At 39.9% G+C, this 14,778-nt stretch overlaps 1 protein-coding gene across 2 annotated transcripts; it reads left to right on the top strand.

Moving 5' to 3' along the window:
• Positions 1-648: 648 nt before the first annotated feature.
• Positions 649-13,395, top strand: LOC119484362 (LIM domain transcription factor LMO4.1-like). 2 transcript variants are annotated; one of them, XM_037763154.1, is made up of 5 exons: positions 649-920; positions 8,980-9,227; positions 11,761-11,857; positions 11,946-12,104; positions 12,746-13,395. In XM_037763154.1, exons 2-5 carry the CDS (start codon positions 8,986-8,988, stop codon positions 12,752-12,754), a joined length of 507 nt encoding a protein of 168 aa, XP_037619082.1. In that variant the 5' UTR covers positions 649-920; positions 8,980-8,985; the 3' UTR covers positions 12,755-13,395. The 2 variants fall into 2 exon arrangements, with proteins under 2 accessions (XP_037619082.1, XP_037619083.1); XM_037763155.1 differs by having other exon boundaries at positions 649-925.
• The last annotated feature ends 1,383 nt before the right edge of the window (positions 13,396-14,778 follow it).

The raw sequence follows: 14,778 nt of genomic DNA, 5'->3' as shown, positions 1-14,778 counted from the left end.
GGGGCAGCATAACAAGCTGTAACACAACGTTGACGGATTATCACCTTACACATATGTTCCAAATTGCATACTGAGTTTTGTCTCTTTGTGCATACTGCAGCTGCCCTCACAAAGTGCGTACCGTTGCATGCAGTACGCATAGAATTGGGACATACTACTTTGTACTTTGTTGACCCTCTTGCTCTGGATTGTGGGTCAGAATAGTCAGCAAAGCATGCTGGCTTGCACAACCAAAGAACTTATATTGTCAAAAATAAGAAGAAGAAGAAGAAGAAGAAAAGAAGAAGAAGAAGAAGAAGAAGAAGAAGAAGAAGAAAGGCACCCTATTAATCCCCGAGGGTAATACCAGTACTTAACCAGTACGCAAGTAGAATTGTAGTATTTCTACTTTTACTGTAGGATACTTAAAGCATCTGAATACTTGTTCCACCACCCTGATAATAAGTAGGCTTTGGTGAGAAGAGCTCTTTACAATTCTGATGCTGTTCTTGCAGCTATGAGCATGATGATGACTTATTATGAACATCCCTAAAGTAGGCAAAAGCTCTCCCCCAGCAGTCATCCATTATCCTGACAGGATGCAGGAGCCACGCCCCCTTTACTACGTCAGAGGAGGAGTGTTTATAAACCCTGTGCACCAGGCTGGATGAGGTTTAGATCTCTGCTCTCTCTTGTTACTGCAGCACAGCTCTCCTCTCTGGAACAAAAGACTGATCGGTGGTCAGTGGTCAACCACAAGGCTCTGTAGATGGGAAAGAGAAGAGACAACCCGGCGTGTGGAGCATATAGCAGCTGAGAAGTTTACACGGGTCTCTTCTTCTGTAACATCTGGTCTCTTCTGCAACATCTGGCACTTTTCCTTCAGCCTCCTTCAGCAGCTGCACTTTCCATCAACTATTGATCCCTGCAAGTTCACAGCGGTACGGTCAGTTTTTAATACTATTATTATTATTATATATTAGTATAAACCAGCATGCTTCTTGTACATTTTCCAGTTCTTATATATTCAGGCTATATATCTCGAAAATCACACTTTTTTTTCAGAATATTACAATGAATTTGTACTTTCGGCTAACTAGAAAGAAAATTGCAATGTTAGGTAGTAGAAATATTAATATATAATAATAACTAATGCAGATGGGCTGCTTCTGAGATATTTTCCTTATCAAAATACTTAGTAACAACTGTATTATTTTTATTATTATTATTATTATTATTATTATTATTATTACATATATATATAGATAAATAGATAGATTGATAGATGTACTTTATTGATCCCAAATTGGGAAATTATTGTGTTAAAGCAGCAGGTTATTCAAGCAATGCACAGGAACAGTAATATAAATAATAAATACATAAAAAAAATACATAAAATGTACATGTCAACACTAGAGAAATATATCCACAGCGTACAAAATATAAAGATTATTGGAATACACTATAAATATACCCGACTACTACAAAAGCATAAAAAAAATATAAATTATAAACATAGATTAACCCACTATATACATTAGAAAGTGTGCAATAACACTATATACATTAGCAAAGTATTCAAGATATTATATACATTAGCAATTATAATAATATAATAATTATTATAATTATTATTTTTGTAATGAACTATTATTAGTAGTTGCCCAGTAGTAGGCTAGTGGTTAAATGTAAATTAAATGTAAATATAGTGAAATAAGTTCTTCTTTTTTTGTGCCTATAACCTCATCATCTTATTCATGAGTTACTGCAGATTACAAGCTTGTTCATGTCGAAAAATATGATTTTTTTTTTTTGCTGTGCATGCAGTCCTACTAATTTATAATTTGACTGCAACTGTAGTTGGCTTCCTTCTGCGAGAGAACACTAGATGAACTTCTGTTATTACAGTTTTTCTCATTCGCTTTAGCTCAATTCCTGAATGAGAATTGTTTTTGTTTTTTTCAAAACAATGAGCTCAAATCTCTGAACAATTAGTTTGTCGTTCACAAAAGATTTTAACTTCTCATTCATTCAAGGAAATTATAAGAGCAAAAGAGTCGGCACAATAACCACTTGCTCATGTCTTGCTGATCAAAACTGATGAGTCCTCTTCACAACTTCTAAACTTTCTTTCATCGTTTGAGCCATCACATGCAAAATGAGCCATTCGATTATCAAAATCTGTCAGACATACATGTATATTCCATAAATATCTATGACGAATTTTCGGTTCACTGTATTTATTTTACCTGAAAGATAAAAAGAGAATTTTCTGTTTATACTACATGTAACACATTGCTACACAAATACATTTTCTGTGTATACAGTATTCTACACTATAGTATTGACTTTTCACAGTCAACTTTAACCTAATGTTGAAAAAGGAATCAAAAAAGCTCAGTGCGATACACAACAGCATTCAGCTAGACAAAACTGACATTCTGGTATCGTACAGTAAACAGTCAGTGTCAACAAGAAGTAGAACATAACACAGATTTGTATATAAGAAACATTTCCAGGGTTGATGGTGAAAAAACATCTAAACATTTTGACCAGTACAGCTCACATGATGACAAAACAACTTTTCATTTTGGTGGCCAATTTACTGACACAATAACTCGGCTTCGAAGCATGAATGAAGTGTTTTGGGGTGAGTTACTACCTTTTGTAGACGTGCAATAGAGTTATGATGTCTCATCAAACAGTTGTGACAATTGTACATAAAAGTTTAGAGAAAGTTAAGACTGTTTCGAAAAATTAGCAAAAATGATAAAACTCATTGTCTGCTCCGAGACACCGACCAGTCATCATCCTGGAAACACAAAGCTGCATGCCTTAAGGGTCAGAGGTCACTACATTGATTTACTCAGTGTGATAAATTATTAGATAGAGCAGTAGGCTACTACAGGATCATTCAGATGGCCTCATAAGACCTCTAATCCAACAAGCCTCTGTGCAGAAATACGCTTGTTAACGGAAACAGTTATACTACTTAATTATACTAGTTAAGATATTACTGTTGTCGTGGAGTCCAGGATTATATTACAATAGTTATTCCTGTGTGAGAGGCATCAGTCAACTACATCCAGTTTGAGGAAAATTAGCCATTATTGTCTCCGTCAACCTGAAACTGCGTGCAATTCATCAGTGTGTCCGGACTGCAGCGGAACTGTGTTCCTCTTCAATAGCTCCTGTTTCTATTGACGGCTTCATCAGTCAGGCTGTTTCCAGGGCAGAACGCAAGTGGTTGCTTTTATTCACCAGCCTTTGTTCACGGTGGGGAGGGTTCAAGTGTCTAATGAAGACACAACAATGGTGATTAGAGGTCAACTTGCTGGATGTGTGAATCTCAGGGAGTGATAAAAAGCTGCAGGACCGTTTTCATCAGTCTATACAGGAAGTCACATAAACATTCATTAGATCCTAACTGAATAAAATGGTATTTATTCATTTATCCAGCTTTTATTTAGTCACAAATAATTGTTGCTTGCTTGATGCTTGCGTTTTTGCTTTTTTTTTAAGGGTGTACATGGGGTCTTTAGGGGGATAGCAGGTCAACAGTAGATGTCACATAGAAGTGGTGTACATCATCTGAAAGCTGGGAACCTGGAGATTAATTTGAGATGCTGCTCAGCACTGTGTATCAAGTTGTTCAAGTCATAAATCAGATATTAACATGAATTAATTAATTAAAACTAATTGTGAAGTGTATAAGGGTTTAGAACATTATGATAGAAGTATATGATTTCCATCCCCATGCTCTATTATGTCTCATAAGTTGTTGCAGCAGTTTTTGGGTTGATACCATTTGTTACACAGATTTGTTGCTAAATTTAACCTTTTTTTACCACTCGAGAATTGATCAAAATTATCAATAATCCCTCCAAAATACCACATTAAGACACCAAGACCTTGAGGAACACCATAGAAAAAGCCATGCTGTGATTTGGTTTCAAAAACTTTTTACATTTGAGGATCTCTGCAAGAATTGCATTTTTTGGCGATTGTGTGGCGAGCGCTTCTGTTGTGTAAACTGCTCAGAAACCCCCTTATTGTCAATCTACCTAGAAAGCCATCCATCCTCTGAATGTTCTAGGTCTCTAGTTTGTGGCTGTAAAGTTTCATGAGGCTGTGATTATCCTAGAGGTCACCACAGGCTGCACGGTGGTGCAGTGGTTAGCACTGGTGCCTCACAGCTAGAGGGTTGCAGGTTCGAATCCGGCTTGGGACCCTTCTGTGTGGAGTTTGCATGTTCTCCCCGTGTTAGCGTGGGTTTTCTCCGGGTACTCCGGTTTCCTCCCACAGTCCAAAGACATGCAGGTTAGGTTAATTGTGGACTCTAAATTGCCCGTAGGTGTGAATGTGAGCGTGAATGGTTGTCTGTCTATGTGTGTGTCAGCCCTGCGATGGACTGGCGACCTGTCCAGGGTGTACCCTGCCTTCGCCCAATGTCGGCTGGGATCGGCTCCAGCCCCCCCGCGACCCCTAACGGGATAAGCGGTTGCAGATGGATGGATGGATGGTCACCACAGGTCATTTTATACAGTGAGGTCAAATTTTAAAAAATGGTCTCACTACAATGAAATGGCTACTATGGGGACTAACATCATCACACATGAATACAGTTGGGCTCATTAGATCCACAAGAGTCTCAGCTTTACAGTGATACCCAATTCATGGAATTCAAAGACTGTTTAGGGACACCAGTACGCAGACATTTTCAAACACATATTTTAGAATAGGCGAAAATAACATATTTATACTGCATGAAAAAAACTGCATGTGATTATCATAAAGTGGGCATGACTGTAAAGGGAAGTGCATGGAAGAATTAGAGATTTAAGTCAAGTCCTTTCTACATGTTCAGCAATGTAGTTGTGTCCTGTATCGTACTGTGATTCTTACCTTCCTCAGTCCGATTCAACAGTGTTTGTTCACACTGAAATATCGATATCACTGCTTCCACTCCCTGAGACTGATGACACATATCGGGCTTTGCCTCACAGAAGATGATTAAATGAAGGATTTGCATTTTAATTGGTTAAGAATTGTTTCAGAGAGCTGTCTGGCAGATGTCTTGAAACTTCTTGGATTAACGCAGGTGTTTGCATGATGATTACATTGGCTGCTCCTCTGCAATTAGTTTCACACGTGGCCAGGAATATTTAACTTAGACGTACTAAGATTAAGGACGTGCTTGAGGTTTCACTGTTGTCGTAGTGTCCATGTTGTGTTTCGTTTTAAAGGATTCATTAACCAAAGCCTCTTGACTGCTGTATCTTCACATAACACTTCATTATATGTCTGAGCACGGGGCACAGACTGCTTCTACCAGTAACCAGCTGCAAAAACATCCAGAGGAAGTGTTCCTATCCATGTAGAGATGCTAGAGATAACTCCAAGTGAACGACAAACTGCAAGGTAGAAAAAGTTTCCACGATGTTGGATGAGGCGTCTGTCTCACCGGGGTGGAAGCTGTTGTATCATGCAGACTCGGCCTGCTAATTGATTTCATGGCTGGTGATGTGGCACCCAAAGGAATCTGGCACTGAAGACAGAAATAGATGGAGGAAAAAACAGGAGTCCATTGAGGGACAGGGTGACAAAAGACATCCTGTGTTCTCAGTATGAATCTAGTTGAACCACTGTGGTGTAGTGATTGGCTCCTGGTTGTAACAGTGCTCTGGCTATAGTATAGTGAGCTGAAGCCATGACGCCACATGCGGGCTAGCCTCTATAACTTGGAGTTAGCATTTTTTTTCATTGGTTATACCAGTTTTAGAGCTAGAGTGAACGTAAGGAATCCATTGGTACCAACCATGTCATGTAACATGTCGGTAAGGGGGCTGAATAACGCTCCAAAGTTTGCTAAATTTAACCATTTTTTTCCATTCGAGAATTGATCGAAATGACCAATAATCCCTCCAAAATATCACATTAAGACACCAAGACCTTGAGGAACACCATAGAAAAAGCCATGCTGTGATTTGGTTTAAAAAACTTTTGACATTTGAAAAAAAATCTGCAAGAATTGCATTTTTCGGCGATTGGATGGCGAGCACTTCTGTTGTGTAAACTGCTCAGAATCCCCCTTATTGTGAATATACCTAGGAAAGCCATCCATCCTCTGAATGCTCTAGGTCTCTAGTTTGTGGCTGTAAAGTTTCATGAGGCTGTGATTATCCTAGAGGTCACCACAGGTCATTATATACAGAGAGGTCAAATAAAAAAAAAAATGGTCTCACTACAATGAAATGGCTCCTAATATGGGGATTAACATCATCACACATGAATACAGTTGGGTCATTGGATCCACAAGAGTCTCAGCTTTACAGTGATGCCCAATTTATGTTATTCCAAGACTGTTTAGGACCCCAGTATGCAGAAATATTCAAACACATCATTTTAGAATAGGAGAAAATAACACATTTATACTGCATGAAAAACACTGCATGCGATTATCATAAAGTGGGCATGTCTGTAAAGGGGAGACTCGTGGGTACCAATAGCACCATTTTCATTCACATATCTTGAGGTCAGAGGTCAAGGGGACCCCTTTGAAAACGGCCATGCCAGTTTTTCCTCGCTAAAGTTTAGCCCAACTTTGGGAGCGTTATTTAGCCTCCTTCCCGACATGGATGCATGACACATGTTTTTCTAGTTTCATTTGATATACGGACTCTAGCCCTTAAAGTGAACCTATTAGAAAGACAGTAAAGTCAGTCGGGTTAAAGTGATGTCAGTTTCTAAAAAGAGAATGTAATCCTGATGTTGGAAAAAACCCGGATTCAAATGGTTTAAATTGAAAGTCACTTTTTCAATTCATTCATGAATAAGCCTTCACTAATGGGAAGGTTTGGTCCCGGTGCATGAGGCTGTTTGTGGTTTTAATGCAGCCTTGGGCTTCTTAACATGGTGTTCCTGTGGCTGATTAGAGCCAGGTGTCTACTCTAGAAAATGAGGGTATTGAGGGCAGCCTGCTTCGTTGCGGAGGACCAGCTGCTGCGAGCTCAAATAATCTTGTGGGAAGGCTAGTCGTAAAGCTAAACATGCCCTTGCTGAAATTAGACGCTCTGGAGGACAAATTGTGCTGCTGTTGCTCATTTGGAAAATGAAATCTAGCCCTGCAATTATTTTATGTTGTTGTTGGCGCTAATTATAAATCACGGAAGCGGCTGAAGAAGCAGTGTTGCTGACTCATTGCTGAGTAGCACACACTGCTATGCTTGTACTCAGTGTGATTCAAAAGCCATATTACTCCCAGCTGTGCATGAAATCAGTTCGGTTTTGTAATGGAAAAATGAAGGACGGAGAAATACAGTAAATGTTGCCTGATGGCGTATGTAACGCTGTTTCCATCAACTTTACCTCTAACCGTTTCCTTTTTAAAGTGTTTTACAATAAGTTTCTATGATGTTTGAACGAGATGATGAAGGAACGAGCAGCTGAATCAAATGAAGTACATTTCCAGAAAGTGAAGGCCTTCTGCATCCTGTCATAGAGCAGCCATTTAGCTTCAAAGGGCCTCCTCCTCCTCCTGGGACACATTATCAAGTTAAAGGACGAGCTATTTGTAGGCCCAAAGAAGAGTGTGTGTGTGGTTTTGTTTGAGTTGGACACAAATTTTGAACTTGTTTGGTGTTGTTTTCCTGTCGGGGGTTTCACATACCCATATATACCCCCACAAGTAAACAGCCTCAAGCTTTTTACCGGAAAGTTCCAAGAACCAAATCGATTTGGATCTGATGCCAAGAGACACATTTGGGAAGACGGGGATGTGTGTTCCTGTCTGCGGTTATTCTCTCTACATTCTCAGCACAGTAAATGTACTGAGGATAAGATGTGATAACTTGAATTAGCTGTTGGTTTTCCCCTGAAAGAAACCTCTTCACACAGTCAGGACCCTGGAGTGATCCGACATGGCTGTTACCTGGATGTTTACATGAGGGGTTCTGCAAATGTCGATTACTCATTTAACCCTCTGAGACCCGCGATCCTGACTGACTTTGCTGTCTGTCAGAGGCTCTAGTAGTAGGTTCAGCTTTAGAGTGAAGCTACAGCTATCATATGAAACTAGAAAACCTAAGAAATCCATTGGTACCAACCATGTCATGCTACCATGTCGGGAATGAGGCTAAATAATGCTCCAAAGTTGGGCTACATTTTAGCGAGGAAAAACTGGCATGGCCATTTTCAAAGGGGTCCCTTGACCTCTGACCTCAAGATATGTGAATGAAAATGGGTTCTATGGGTACCCACGAGTCTCCCCTTTACAGACATGCCCACTTTATGATAATGAAATGCCGTTTTGGGCAAAAAACATGCAGTTTTTTTCATGCAGTATATGCAGTATGACTCTTGTGAGTCCAATGAGCCCAACTGTATTCATGTGTGATGATATTAGTCCCCATCGTAGCCATTTCATTGTAGTGAGACCATTTTTTTTAAACTTGACCTCACTGTATAAAATGACCTGTGGTAACCTCTAGGATAATCACAGCCTCATGAAACTTTACAGCCTCAAACTAGTGTCCTAGAGCATTCAGAGGATGGATGGCTTGCTTAGCTAGATTGACAATAAGGGGGTTTCTGAGCAGTTTACACAATAGAAGCGCTCGCCATCCAATCGCCGAAAAATGAAATTCTTGCAGAAACTTTTCCAAATGTCAAAAGTTTTTGATACTAAATCACAGTATGGCTTTTTCTATGGTGTTCCTCAAGGTCTTGGTGTCTTAATGTGGTATTTTGGAGGGATCATTGATCATTTTTATCAATTCTCGAGTGGTAAAAAAAAAAAGTTAAATTTAGCACCAAATCTGAGTAACAAATGGTATCAACCCAAAAAATTGTTGCAACAACATATTTAATGAAGAATATAACCAGACATTAATTTCAGAAAAGTAAGCAGTTTGGAGCTTTTCATTTAGGAAATGCCATATATTTAACTGTTCCATTGAATATTTCCTGCTTCAATTGTTTGTCCTCTTGCCCTGTCTTCAGGTTGCTATGGTGAACAGCAGGGTGGAGGCACCCACAGTGGCGGTGATGGGCGGCGGCGGGGGGACAGCGAGCAGGTTGTGTGCAGGATGTGGAGGTCGAATCGTAGACCGCTTCCTGCTCTTCTCCATGGAGCGGTACTGGCACACGCGGTGCCTCAAGTGCTCCTGCTGCCACGCTCAGCTGGGCGAGTACAGCAGCACCTGCTACAGCAAAGGAGGCATGATCCTCTGCAAGAACGACTACATCAGGTGAGCATCAGATGATGAGCTTTGTAGACAGAGGTCTATGGAATGGCAGAAAATAGTGAAAAATCACAATTTCCTTAAGTTTCATTGCTTATTGTGTCCAACCAACAGTCCAAAACACAAAGTTTACTATCTCATAAGACAAAGCAAAGCAGCATATCCTCACAATTGAGAAGCTGCAACTAGGTAATGTGAGGTCATTGTAGCTTGAAAAACTACATAAACGATGGATCTAGAAAGCCATACCTTCTCTGAATGCTCTAGGTCTCTAGTTTGTGGCTGTAAAGTTTCATGAGGCTGTGATTATCCTAGAGGTCACCACAGGTCATTTTATACAGTGAGGTCACGTTTCAATGAAATAGCTACTATTGGGACTAACATCATCACACATGAATACAGTTGGGCTCATTGGATCCACAAGAGTCTCAGCTTTACAGTGATACATAATTTGTGTGATTCAAGACTGTTTCGTGGGTACCCATAAAACCCATTTTCATTCACATATCTTGAGGTCAGAGGTCAAGGGACCCCTTTGAAAATGACTATGCCAGTTTTTCCTCACTAAAATGTAGCCCAACTTTGGAGCGTTATTTAGCCTCATTCCCGACATGGTAGCATGACATGGTTGGTACCAATGGATTCCTTAGGTTTTCCCGTTTCATATGATACCATTACTTCACTCTAGCTTAAAGACTGAGCCTGTTACAGCCTCTTAAAAACAGTAATGTTGGCCAGGATCACTGGCGATCCTGCGGTTCTCAGAGGGGTATTGTGATTTGCCTGTTTCAATTGCTGAATAGCATATTAATGGCAATTTTAGAAGGGTAGTGTGAATTGCCAGATAGTCAAATTGCTTTCTAATTTGACCTGTAGCTTGACTGATTATGTATTTGTTTGTTTATTTGGTGTAGAAGTTTCTAATTGTGCTCCGTTACTCAGTTGTTCCAGGCTATAGGACTTAATACTGTTGACCTGCCACTGGCATTCATTTATTCATTATTCATTTATTCAGTTCTGTGGCAGCGCTGCAAATAAAAAGCTCATACATGTGTATAAAAAGGCTTATAAGTGAAAGTTGGAGTTGCTAATTCAGAGAAAAAAAACTCACGGCTGCCTCCCGGACACGATGAAAACACAGCACACATTTGCATTTTGTTCGGTTAATTAAAGATGTTGCTCATCTTATCAGACTGCTCTCTGGCCCCGTGGATCTGTCAGGTCCAATCAGTCTGGGTTTTTCGTTGCACGAGACCCAGAGCAAAGGTAGTTGGACCCCCAACCCTGAGCTGAGGTGGACAAGAAAGTGCTGATCTAAGGCCTGGTTCGGGTCGGGTCCTCTGATTCTTGCCTTTAAGCCAGTAAAGCAGGATGAGATGTAACTGAGCCTTGAGAGGGGTGTGCGTGTGAGTGAATGTGTGTGTGTGTGTGTGTGTGTGTGTGGGGGGGGGGGGTGTTAATTAAGGAGAACAGGAATCCTCTCAGGCGTATTCATTAAATGACTGTTTGGATTAAGATAAAAAATTCATTACTCTGTGCAGTCATTGAAAGAGAGAGACAGAGAGCAGCCAAACTGGTCAAGTTTAAGTGTCACAAGGCATCAGTTTCACAAGAGGTTGTAATGATGACAGAGTCGACCTATTACGACCTGCTGCAGTTCAGCCTCTGATAGATAAGTGTGCTCTTTTGTTCAGAGCCGAGTCGATACTATCACGATACTTGGGTGCTGATTCGATAAGTATTGCAATTCTACAAGTCTTGCGATTCGATATTACGATTTATTGCGAATTTGTGTTAACTTTTTTAACACTAGACCATGGGAAAAAAGTTGAATCATACACTTTTAGGGAAAATATCTAAATTAATACAGTAAAAATATTTGATTTTCAGCATGTATGTAGTCAGAGATGTCCTGAAGTTAAATATATCAGTCATTGTCAGGCATTATTTATTACATTTTCTTTCCAGCAACCCAAAAATCAAAGAAAAAAAGACATTTCCCTCACATATTATTGGTATTTTCTTTTTAATATTTAAGAGACACGTAATGTTTTATACTCCTGGTGAATATAATCCAATCAATCTTATTTCCATATATGTATTTTGCTCCCTTTGTTAACCCCTTATTTTGAAAACCGGACGTAGTCACACGTTTACTTCCTCTAACTTCTCCAAGGTCGTCTCTAGCTCTCCCGTCAGCTCCGTTCTCTTTATACATCCATGGTCAGCTCCATCGGAGCCGTCAGTAGTAACTCTCTCTAGGTTTGAAAGATGGCTGTAAAAAAGTTTGTAGTTTGCTCTTTACAAAGAGCAGATGGTCTGTTTGTCTTCCTGTCATTTACAATAGATGCCAATGCCGACAAGTTTTTACTTCTGCGGTGCTTCCGATATCTCAACACAAAATAAATCATGCAGTTTCTCGTCAAAAACATCACGCAAATTAACAACATTATGTGAATTCTCTTTTGCTGTAGCAGTTGATGCAAAATAGTGTTAAATGAGTTGAAGTGACAATCTTGTGCTGTGGTTTTATGTGCAGGCTGTTTGGACACAGTGGAGCCTGCAGCGCTTGTGGTCAGTCGATACCTGCTAGTGAGATGGTGATGCGAGCACAAGGAAACGTTTATCACCTTAAGGTGAGTGTGATTACGTATCACTTCAACATTTAAATTACCACAATCTTTATGCTATATAATCACACGTGACACTCTGTTGTTTTCCCAGTGTTTTACCTGTGCGACCTGTAGGAACCGGCTGGTCCCTGGCGATCGCTTTCACTACGTCAACGGGACTATTTTCTGTGAACACGACCGGCCTGGTGGAGGTCTGCTCACTGGACATCCGACTCCTCTGCAGAACAACAGCATGATGTCTGACCAGAAGGTGAGAGGCCATGATGTGATGCTAGGAAGCATTTCTTTATCCACTTTTTATAATTAGTATAAAAAGTAACTTTGGGCAACAGGACGTGACGTTGCATGTCAGCAAATTAGGCTATTATTATTCTCTTTGTTTACACAAAACGGAGGAAATAAGGGAGATTAAAAATAACCCTCAATGATGATGCTGTCATTGGCTTATAGAACTCATGTTATTAGTCCTATTTCAACACACAGCACAGTCTAGACCTGCTCTATATGAAAAGTAATTGATTTGATATTACAAAGCAGAAACACTATCATTAATAAAGGAGTAGATTAGTAAATCAAGCCATCATTACATGCATCAATTAACACTCAGAGACCCGCGATCCCGACTGACTTTACTGTCTTTCAGAGGCTCTAGTAGGTTCAGTTTTAGGGCTAGAATGAAGCTATAGATATCATATGAAAGAAGAAAACCTAAGATATACATACATTTACAACCACGTCATGCTACCATGTTGGGAAGGAAGTTTCATCAGTTTTCATCCCACAAAATTGAAAATGAGCATAAAAACAGATGGATGGAAACACATTTTCTGTACGGTGTGAAAAGGTGTTACTAGTAACATTTACAACTTCTTCTCTCTCCACTGTTCACAGGTCTGCTGAGGAAGAGGATGGAAAACTAAATGTGTGCCTTCTCCCCCCACCTTCCTCCTCTGTCCCTCCTTCACCCTCCTCTTCCTCCTCTAACCTATAAATCCTGCCATCGGTTGACCACCCTCCAGTCTGACGGACAGTCTGGATACAGCCATTACTGCACCTCGTTTAGATTTCATCATCCCAACAGAAACTTCTCTGAGTCGACTGTGAGGAGTGAAATCTGGACAAGTGCAGTACTCCGCTGGCGGGATGAAGGATGCTGAGGATGGTTGGACTTTATTTATACAGTAGGCTGTTGTCTATTGTGAACTGTGGCAATATTACTGATAAGAACTGGCGCGGCTAACGGGGGAAAAATGGAAGACTGCCATGGAATCATCCATTACCTTCTTTACCCAGCTAGCCAGTTACAGCGGGCATTTAATACGGAGGGACGACTGACAGCAAAGTGACTCCTGCAGGAGGTGAAATATACTTCATACAGACCACACACACATAGTTTGACCTTTCATTTTTGGTTTGAGGAAGAATTGTATGGATCGCCTGATTCCAGCTGCAGGATGTTTCCTTCCTTCCTTCCTAGTCTCCGCATTGTTTTTTCATATCTGAGGCTATATTGCAGTAATAAAGGACCATCTTTTCCCGTTTCTAGCCCATTAACTACAAATTGTGTCTTATTAGTGGGGCAGCTAAACTGAAATATTCATAACAATTGTGCATTTTGAAATAAAAGCAACAAATTTGGCACAGATGTACGTTTATATGTATGTTATGAAAATATATAGATATCGTCGATACAATTTTGAAAAATGTCTGCCACGGCCCCAGGGGGCCACATTTGCAGCGCCCCGATATCTATATCTTTTCATAACATATAAACCTACATCTGTGCCTGATTTGACGCTTTTAGCGCAAAATGTACAATTGTTATGAATATTTCCGTTTAGCTGCCCCACTAGTGTACCTTCTCTTCTTCAGCTGTCCATACATCATGTACTTTTTGGGGTTCATCAGTGTTTGTAAGTGTGTTTGGAAAGATACTGAGATTTAGCAGCAGTGGTGTATACTGTACAGTCTAAATGTTTATTGCAGCAATGGTTCAAGTTTTACAAACAGATCTGTTCATAGTTTATGAATGAGTGAAGGGAGATTGGGAGAATATGTTCAAAGTGCACTAATATCCTGTGGTGGTGTTGTGTGCTACAGTGTATGAATCATGTTTTCTGTGTTGTTGTTTTTTTTCAATCAAGAGTTGTATTGCTCTAACGGTGTATGGGGAAGAGAATAAGTCCTCTCTGAAGAATTAATAATAATGTTCAGCTGTCTCACATGTGATGAGTGTGTATGGCAAGCTGTTTAAACATTTAATAGCTAGACAGGATATTCATTAGAGATATCTGCAACGTCATTTTGGTTAGTCAAAACTCTAATTCAAGATATCCGTAATTCTATTTTGACTAGTACGATTCAAACTAGTTTTGCCATTCATGTAAATGGGGTTTCTCATTACAGATATCCACAATTCCAGTTTCAGATATCTACAATTTAATTCTGACCTGTCAGAATCCCAGTTCAAGATATCTTTAATTCCCCCTCAATTGTAGATATCTACATTGTCTTTTTAGATATATTAAAATTAAATTATGACTAGTCAGAATGACGTTGTAGATATCTCTAAACTGGAGTTACGGATAGTCAAAATGTAATTACAGATATCTTGAATTAGAGTTTTGACTATGCAAAATGATGTTGCAGATATCTGTAATTACGTCAGCCGCTACGGCAAGTGGGAGGCGGAAGCTATTCAAACACACTATGGCGCTGCACTGCAGCCGTTTCTAAAGTGTGTCTGGAGACAATAAATCTACAATACGCTGTAAATTTCTACCACAAAGCGAACAAAGCTCTCGTTCCCCACAAATTCCTCGATGATGAGCTCTTTCTGTTTCATAGCATTTTCTAACTATCTGATCCACAGTGGTCTCTGACCACTCGCCTCACGGCCGGCTGCACATAGAGACCAATGTTAT

This window comes from Sebastes umbrosus, unplaced genomic scaffold (genome assembly GCF_015220745.1).
Source record: "Sebastes umbrosus isolate fSebUmb1 unplaced genomic scaffold, fSebUmb1.pri scaffold_172_arrow_ctg1, whole genome shotgun sequence".
NCBI classification, from domain to species: domain Eukaryota; kingdom Metazoa; phylum Chordata; class Actinopteri; order Perciformes; family Sebastidae; genus Sebastes; species Sebastes umbrosus.
This window is presented reverse-complemented; position numbering and strand designations above follow the sequence as displayed.